This window comes from Silene latifolia, chromosome X, assembly GCF_048544455.1.
Source record: "Silene latifolia isolate original U9 population chromosome X, ASM4854445v1, whole genome shotgun sequence".
In the NCBI taxonomy this organism is placed as follows: Eukaryota; Viridiplantae; Streptophyta; class Magnoliopsida; order Caryophyllales; family Caryophyllaceae; genus Silene; species Silene latifolia.
In genome coordinates, this window is record NC_133537.1 from 107,481,230 (window position 1) to 107,490,852 (window position 9,623).

The 9,623-nt window shown below is 37.5% G+C and overlaps 1 protein-coding gene across 1 annotated transcript; it reads left to right on the forward strand.

The window, feature by feature from the left end:
* Positions 1–1,157: 1,157 nt before the first annotated feature.
* Positions 1,158–5,547, forward strand: LOC141623516 (uncharacterized). Its single transcript, XM_074439622.1, has 8 exons — positions 1,158–1,510; positions 3,420–3,713; positions 3,995–4,075; positions 4,161–4,450; positions 4,567–4,737; positions 4,892–5,022; positions 5,113–5,217; positions 5,329–5,547. The coding sequence occupies exons 2-6, from the start codon at positions 3,516–3,518 to the stop codon at positions 4,974–4,976; spliced, it is 825 nt and encodes a 274-aa protein (XP_074295723.1). The 5' UTR covers positions 1,158–1,510; positions 3,420–3,515; the 3' UTR covers positions 4,977–5,022; positions 5,113–5,217; positions 5,329–5,547.
* The last annotated feature ends 4,076 nt before the right edge of the window (positions 5,548–9,623 follow it).

Consider the following 9,623-nt stretch of genomic DNA (forward strand, 5'->3'; position numbering starts at 1 on the left):
ACGAGACAGTTGTTGGTTTTCATAACTCGGTCTTCCTAGATCGTTTATTCGGCCTTCCTAGGCCCAACCCAACCCATTCGACCAATCGTCCCGTCTAAACGGTCCAAATTCTTATTTGGGCCTAAGGATGGATAGCGATTGACGTCAACCATACCATGGTACGTACTCCTGTTTGTATCAAGGACTTTCACTACTCGAGGAAATGGACTAGGAATCGGTCTTACTCCTGTTTGGTACGAGCCTTTCCACAGACCCCGGGTTTGATTGTTCGGTATGGCAACCCACCTTTTAAACCAAAACCCTTTTAAATGCACTCATCATACCATTATAATGCCTGTATGAATACTTGTATAATACGTGATCGCTATTTTGTAAACAAAACCATGATGAAATTTTGTAAAATAAAATCCTTTTCAAAATGTAAACATTTTCAAAATAGCGCAAAATAAGCCTAAACTCTGTCCATATGTCGAGTCAAACTTCAGGCCTAAAACCCATTTCAAAACCAAATACAAATACAAAAAAAACGTAAAAACAAAAAAGAAACCAAAAAAAAATCCAAAAAAAACCAAAATATTTTTCAAACCGTGTAAATGTAAATATTTAAATTCAATTGGGCTAAGTCAGAGTCAGATTTCAAACCGACTATGTCCTAGTCGGAACTCTGTCGAGTCATAAACTCGTCTTCCTTTACATTTTGGGTCTTTTCAAAATTCAAGTCAAGTCCTAAGGCATCACGCCGTCATTTTGGACTCCCTACCCCAACTCAATTAGGATCTAACACTAGTAGAAAAAACACCTATTACGACGCAGTTATCGTGGCGGTTCTAATAGAAACGACGCGAAAAGCCCAATAATTTGGTGGGAAGGAAATTTTTTTGTATATAGGAGGTTTATAGTGGCGGTTTAAGTAAGAACCGCCGTGATAACATAAGCTTTTTATGGCGGTTCTAAATAGGAAACGCCACCATAGTTTAATAGTGGCGGTTCTATTAACAACCGACGTAAAAATGATGCTAAAAGTTAATACAAAGTTATAAATTTTTAGACTAAAAAACCGCCATAATATGTTTTTATGTCGGTTTCTAACTAAAACCGACGTTAATAGAAAAATTATAAAAACAAAAATAAAACCGCCAAAAAGTCCAAATACCTTTAGCATACAAACACGTATTTCATTGGCCGCCAAAACCCTTCGCCATATACTGTAAGCGGCTGCTTCGTCTTCTTCACTTCAACCGCCAAAACCTCGCATCCCCTCACAATTTAACTCCGGCAATCGAAAACATGCTTCCTCACGCCGCCCTCCGACGAAGTATTGATTAAGTTCGTCAGAACTTGTTGTTTGGGCCGATTACATCGACTATTCTTTGACTCAATTCAATCATCAATTCCAATTTCAATTCCGGTAACCATAATTTTCGAACTCCTCTCTATACTGGTTGTTTCCGGCAACAACGCACAAGCAACGATACAAAGCCACCGCCCTTTATCCGCAAGAACATCGAAGGTACGGTTTGACCATATTTAATTGCAATTACTGTTTCTTCATTTAAATCTTTATCACTATCATCAAATTAATCGTTATTGTATTGTTGTGTTATTGAATTATGAATTATTGAATTATACAAAGTAGCTTCTCTATTAGTATAAATTGAGTACTTGTTTTAGGTTGGTAAAATATTGTGTTTTAGGTTGGTAAAATATTGCCAGTACGAATGCTGCGTCGTCGGTTTGATATCCATTTTGTTAAACCTAACTGGAATAAGCCTAGTTCTGATTGTTTACTACCAAGTGATGGAACAAGTTGTGGCTGAAACCATCTTTTCATGGAAAGTCCAGTTATCCTGATTTTGCCGAGTGACTCATTTCCTTGGTATGGCAGTCGTAATCTATGCAGTAATGCTCCAACCGTCTGACTTACCCTGCTCGCAAAGAAACGGCACAAAATCACAAATATGAATATGTTCATTGAAGCATTGTTCAGCTTTTGCTAGAATCAAGTTCCACAATTAATAGTCCTATAGGGTCATAATCATTAAATGAGTGATGATTATAACAAGGTCCCTTATTTGGTATTTTGATCCCACTCACACGAGGTAAAAGGATCAAAATATCAAATGTTCTCGACCTCGCTCATTTGATGAATGGCGGAGAGGCTGTTTTGTATTAGAATTGACAAAAGTGACCCGACCAGTTTGACCCATACCCGAGTACCCGACATAATAATTCAAGTATGAACCAAAATCTGAATCGACTCAACCAGACCAGACCATCCCGAACTTTACTGCCACCGAACCGATCCATACCCCAAATAACCCAATGACGATGATAACACATCCATTATCCAACCTGACCCCAAATCACAAGCATATGTGAAATGACTTTTAACAGTTGTATGCGAATGACCTATTTGCCACGTCTATATCCAGTTGACTCCTAAAGTTGTATCATGAGTACATCACCAACTGTTATAGATTTTGAGAGTCATTTTGTTTCATTACCTCACATTCCAAAACCAAAGAATAGTACTCCGTTAGCTTAACTTGAAATGCAAATAAATGAGTGATGATTATAGAAACGAAAAAAAAAAAATCCTGCGAGAGGAAAAAAAATAAATAAGTTTAAGAAAGTTTCATAATAAAATTTTATAATTTTGTGGCATTAAAAGTTTACATAAAAAAGATAGCAATTATATCTTGGAAATTTCTTGTTTAAACAGGTATATGTGTTTTACTCTTAAGATGGGTCAAATAGAAGGAAAAACACAAATGCCAAATTTATGGGAAAAAGCAAAAGAATTGTCACAACTCTGACCCGTTTTTATATAGAAGAAGGATACCTCCGTCTTAAATAAGACTAACTGATTATTTCTTTTATGTTGAAATCAAAACTTGAAATTACAGGTTTGAGAGCAATTAAAGAATTGTTGTACTTTTATCAAGTGTCTATAAAGCCCGAAACCCAACCTCATGATCATTCCTTTCCTCTGATATTAAGGAGCCAAAGTCTCTAAACTGAAGACTTTTCATAAAATCAAAACCTTGTACAAAGATGTCCGGAGTAACATGCTAGCTAAACAGAATACACATTTTTAGCATCATCCTTGGATTATTAGACCAACTAAAAAAATTTAAACGATATATAAAATAATAGCCGATAATGAAAATCATTTGTGAATACCCTAAAGGTCGTGAAACTCATCCTTGTTCAAGCGATTAATCAAACGGTTAGAATGCATCAACTACTACATTGAAAAGATCAAATAAAGTATTTCAATATGTAATAGCAATTGTGAACCTACAATATGTGAGAATTTATACTTCAAAACCACCCTTCCTAATTACTGTTTGGGATAAGGCTACATTAAAAGTTTGACATATTTATGCCTGACATTGATATTCTCCTGCCTCAACCAGTCAGAGCATGCAGCAATAGTGTAATGCGTGTAGGAAACTGTTCGTTGTCGGCTAGCTCTACACGTGAACGGGGAATTGACCATTGTTGCTCATGGAATGGTTTTTCCATGGGTACAAGGTAAAATGGTACACAACAAACCATTAACCATGGAGAATGCCCATGTTTGCATCGACAATGTCATATGCGGTGATGTACCACTTCCATTGCCGTGGACCAGATTCACAATGGTCGGTGATGCAGCGGGTAGCTTTGCCCAATGGCCCAAATCCTTGATTTTATTAGAAGAAAACGAGGTAATTACACAAAAATCTTTAGAATTAGTGTTAATGTTTGCGCTTTCTGTTGACCATTATTTAGGTAGTATTACACCATTTTTGTTCCGTTGTGGTTGCGTAGTAATGCAGGCATCAGGCTATAAACTATGGCTATAAACTATAACTATAAACTGGTCATTCTCGTTTGTGGTCCATATTTGGTATATTGCATTTATTGAACTTCCTTATAGCTTGATATGGTGATTATGCCTCTCATTTGTTTCCTCTCTCTTTTTTTTTTTTTTTTTTTTATTATTAAGGTCAATTCTAAGACTCGAAATCTCAAGAGAAAAGACAGATTCAAAAACACGGAGGAGTCCGCTAATAAAGTTCGAAAGCAAGTAAGTATCATCATTTCGTATATTAATACTAATTAATCAGTATATTGTGAGCTGAATTTAACTTGTTTTTATTATGAATGCTAAGTCTCTTGAAAAGGCATCGGTAGAAGGTAATAATAAGGCGTCATGTGATGAAGAACAAGACGACGTTAGACCTTTAAGTGTAGAAGAGGTTGGGAAATTAGGTTTTTTGGGTCGTTCTTTAGAAGAGAAGTTGTGTTCCTTGTCCAAAAATGCTACAATCGAGATGGTGATAGATGAGTCGGTTTATAATTACAAAGAAGGTAGCGTAAGGAGCTTTTTAACTATTGTCGAGATTAGGCAAATGTTAAGAAATCAAAGGCTAAATGTTGTGATGCTTCAAATTTGGGGAAGGTACGTATTATTAGTAAAACATTGTATTATTTAATCTGAGATTTTTTCTACTTATTCGTTATATATTGTTTTTCGTTCATTCATTCTTCGTTTACTAATATAATCGTTGTATGTAGTTTTTTGCATCAATGTGCTACTCAAAGCGAAGCAGCGAATGTAGTCGGATACATGTGTCCGGTGAAACTTTCTGAATATATGCAAAACGGGCGACAATGTGAAGATTATATTGCACATGTCTGGAAGATTCAAGAGGAAAAGAATTATATCTTGGGCGCATTTTATGAGAGGTAATAATTTTATCTGTTTTAATTTATTTTTATGTTTTATAATAATATATGATTTAGTAATAGTAACTCTAACTATGAACTTATATCTCTAGCAACCATTGGATGTTGATCGTTACTTGTTTGGGGCTAAATACTATTTATATTTTGGATTCAGACCAAAAAACAAAAAAGAAATTGGACATAAAAGGAAGACTAGAAAACGCTTGGTTTTTACATTGCGCTCAAGGCGGAAGGCGTAATTTCGCTAGAAAGAATAATAAGCTCATCATTAAAGATCACATCGTGGTAAGTAAAATATACTCCTTTTATATTGTAACAACTAACTTTATTTTACATGCTATATAATTAATATGATTTTTTTCCTTTAAATTTTAGTGTCCCCAACAACCAAATAATTACGAGTGTGGTTATTATGTCATGAAGTGGATGTACAACATAACTTTTTTATTTACAAGGAGCAATGAAGAACAATTTGAGAAGGTATATATTATTTAAATTCTTGGTATGGTTTATTTATCTAGTTATAGCTTTATATTCTTACTAATTGATCTATTTGTCAACTATAACTTATGGCGAATTCAACTATGTCAGATGCCGACATTTATGAGATCAAAGAAGAGTGGGCTACGAATTGTTTACCGAATTTGTAGATTAGTTATCAACTAAGGCTTGTGTTACTCATACGGTTGAATGTATTTTTTGGTGATAGCTAGTGATGATGTTATTTTGTTGGATGTAATGGCACATGGATGTTATTAGTCTGTTGGACTTGTGGCGTTTGGAATATTATAAATGTGGTTAAATTTCTATTCACAGGTCTTCTTTGGTTCATATAGTATTTGGAATCATAATATTTATGAGGAGGTGCTGCTAAAATTTCCGTAGATTTTTTTTTTTTTAAAAAAAAATATAAATATACTTATCACGACGGTTTCTTTAAAACCGACGCTAAAAGGTTACCAAACAAAAAAAAAATCAAAAAAAAATTCGCCTTTAATGGCGGTTCTTCAACAATCAACCGACGTTATAAATACCTGTAATGGCGGTTTCTTAACTACAACCGACGTTATACTAACCTATCATGACGGTTCTGTAGCTACAACCGACGTTATAGATAACATGTAGTGTCGGGTTTGAGGGTAAATTTATTTTGAAATACCTATGGTGGCGGTTTTGATGAATTACAATGGCGGTTCTTGTATAAAAACCGTCGTATTAGATAAGTTTATAATGGCGGTTTTGTATAACAACCGCCATTATAAGATAGCTATAGTGGCGGTTTAATAACAGCCTACAACCGCCGTAAAGTTTATACGACGCCGCGATAAACGACGCACCCTAAATCTCTAAAAACCGTCGTAAAAGGTCATTTATAACCGCCACCGTAGGGGGTTTTTCTACTAGTGTAAACATTTCCACACCTCGACTCACGCACTCGAGGCTAACACATCAAGTCATTCCAAAATCCGTTTCTTGAATTCTCCTAATGACATGTTCGGGACACACATACCCGAACCTCGAGTCAAGTCTGTCTTAAACACACAAATTATAATCAACACGTGTCATCAATCCCGTCAATAAGGTCAACCATATGAGGGCCACTCCGTCAAAGTTAACACTCGAGCCTAAAATTAAAAGTCAAGAACCGTGAATTCAAACACGAGAAGTCGCTCACGACGTTTCACGAATTCACAAGTCAAGTCTAGATTTGTCATCTTATCCCTTCCTTTGTTTGTTGCCTTAGTATGCGTGATCCCATGTCGAATCGAGTGTAATGCGCGTCATTTCTGTTGAGTAGGAATCCAGCAAGTTCTGTCAATCAGCAAAGTCACGAAGCAGATCAAGCCACCATCACCGTGTCTCTCCAAGACGTTTATGCCATGGTCCTAGGAGTTCAAGCTACAGTGGAAAATTTGAGCATTCACGTCCTCACCCTCGAGAATATAATGGTGGAAAAGAACACGCCACCTAGAGAAACTTCTAGTCTAGGTCGTCCAAAGCTTACCTCTTGCAATAACCATCGTCCTAGAAAGCCGAAAACAGCTAAAAGGAAACCTGGGAGGCATCAAAGGGTGCTTACCGATTTAGGCATGTCTTATGCCGATGCTTTGAAGAGACTCTCTGCCCAAGGCAAGCTACATCCAATAGGACCGACTCCGGATCCACCACTAGAGAAACAGGTGAACCTCTGGAAGGGCAACAAATATTGCTTATATCACCAAGGTAGAGGCCATGATATTGAAGAGTGTTTTCTCTTGAAACACACCATCCAAGATATGATCGAAGAAGGCAAGCTTACTAAGCCACCTTCTGTCGCGCAATCTAAGAAAATCGACCCTCTTGGGTCTAATATCATTAAACATGACGAAGAATCATCTCTAGACTGTTCTCATCTCCTCAATCCTCGTGACGATGAAGAAATCAATGTCCTCGAAGATGACGATATCCAAAGTGAAATGCTCATGCTTTCCATTGCCTTCAACAACAAATTTTCCAAAATAGAGGGAGCTATTGATAGCCTAAACTCTCGGCTTTCCAGCATGGAGAATCAATTTGCTGAAATGGATAAGAAGCTTGATGCCCAAATTCTCAAAATGAAAAGTGTCCAGACAAACCCTCAACTTGACAGTCCTAAGGAGAAAGCAACAAGTGGATGCTATTCTTAGTTCTTCTCATCCAAGAATCAAAATCAACAAAGGCAACCTCATGGAGCCTTCATCAAAGAAACCTAACAACTCTTCAAGGTCATTCACAAAGGCTTCCGAGAAAAAGGATACACCCCCTAGGAAATTTACCAACATTGGTATTATATACACCGATGCCCTTCAGAGACTCATGGAACAACGAATGTTGAAGCCTATAGGACCTATGCCTAACCCAGAGAAGAAATCCAAATTCTGGGATGAGAACGTCTACTGCAAATACCATAGAGGCAAAGGGCATGATACAGAGAAATGTTACAAATTAAAACATGTCATTCAGGATATGATCGAAAACGGGAAGTTGTCCCTCTCAACTTTTAACCCATAAGGTAGCTTAGGCAATCCTCATCGATATACCACTTATCAAGAAACTCTTCTTGACTGTTATCCTTCCAATGTTCCCAATGTTGAGGATGAGGTGCTCAAATGGGTGAATGCTCAAAGTCAGACGCCGAAGCCAATTGCTGGAAGAGTAAACGTTCAAGCGTGGGCCGATGATTACGAGTCTAGATCTGAAATCGAGTCAAAGTCCGAGTCCGAGTCCGAGTCCGAGTCTTAGGCTTTCTATCCCATATTTTTGTTCTAGTGTCTTTCTTCGTGTCCATTTCCGTTTCTAGTGACAACCTGGGGGCTGTCCCACGAGTCATATGTCTTTTCAAGTCTATGTTAAGTACATTCATTACTCATTTCAATAAAAATACACTTTTCATCCATATATTCTATCCTATATTATCTTTTATCCTTCTCCTGTGACAACAAGAATTGATTTGAGACCTTTTTGTTAAAAAAAATAATAACGACAACGCATGGCAGGTCAATGTGAGTGCACTTAAATGTTGTTCCATTCCAAGTTGTAGAGGACCCGAAACTCCGTGTTCTCTTCTTACCTATTCCATGCCTGGCAATAGAAACCTCACTATAACCCTAGTTTAGGACGAGCATATCTCAAGAGATTCTAGGACGAATCCAGACCGTCTCCCTTGTTGACAATCCATGATGGAAGGCAAGCCCATTCCCCACAATAAACAACCCGTGTTACTAAAAGACCAACCCGTTTCACACTAAAGGTGCTAGTCTGACTCAAGTCCATCCAAGACGATACGAGCCATGATGAAAGACAAAAGGCTCAAACAAGAGAAACTGAGGTCAATATCCAAGGCCGCAGTTATGCCAGTAATCCAAGACAAAAGAGTCAAAAGAATAAGGCTCAATCAAACAAGTCAATATCGAAAGTCAATGTTATCCTCAAAAAACCGAATAAAAAATCTGAGCAAGAAGCCGAGATATATTCTAGACCAAGAATCTGAATCTGAATCAAGAACAAGTCTGAAATCAAATACTAAACGGAATACTCCTGAAGTCTATATAGAATCAAGTTACAGTATAGAATCAAGGCATCAATGAAGATGGTTAGCTAGCACCCTCACTTAGCCTTTCACACATCACACCCTAAGTCCTTCTCGAGACCGTTACAGGGAGATAGTTAGGAATTTTGAGAATCTTCTCAAGCTTGTCAAATATACCCATCCTTTAGGGCCAAGACATGGAAACTTGATCCCACGTCATTTTAACCTACCTTTATGTGCTCAGGCTACATCAAGCCAAGAGACTCCATTTCCAAGCCATAGCCCCATAAAGCCTTAACTCCACAAAATCAAGCTTCAGAGATTTGTTCATCAAAGCCTCTTATGTCCAAGCTCCACATTCCAAATATCCAATCCAGTTTCACCTTGACCCATACACGGAGTCTTCAAATACTTTGCTACCTAGGACGGGACATACCCATATTCATCCTTAGGGCCCACTTTTAGGTGTGCTCACGCGACAAGGAAATTTATACAAAATTAGTTATACCTCTTTGGTCTATGATCAGAGAGAGTTGTCTTAAATCAATTCTTCGAGTCACCAAAGGAATATTACCCTTTTGACCCTTACACTTTAAGGTCCTAACAACATAGCTTAGGCACACACCTGAACTACGAGCATCGTTTGCTTTCACCTATTTCAGGTGGATACGTAGGCAGTCTTTTCTTACACAAGAAGGATACAACCACAACACCCAAATAAAATTAACCAAACCTAAGAACTACGACCTGGTTTGATTTCACTTCACGTGAATACGTAGGCAGTCCTCAAGGACACAACCATCCTCACTTCCAACCTTCAATCTCAATTATCAACCAC

Excerpts from the sequence above, each read along its gene's own strand:
- LOC141623516 (XM_074439622.1), top strand. The coding sequence starts at position 3,516 with ATGGTTTTTCCATGGGTACAAGGTAAAATGGTACACAACAAACCATTA. Across the intron at positions 3,714-3,994 it reads TTTTATTAGAAGAAAACGAG|GTCAATTCTAAGACTCGAAA; the intron begins GTAATTACACAA and ends TTTATTATTAAG. Across the intron at positions 4,451-4,566 it reads ATGCTTCAAATTTGGGGAAG|TTTTTTGCATCAATGTGCTA; the intron begins GTACGTATTATT and ends CGTTGTATGTAG.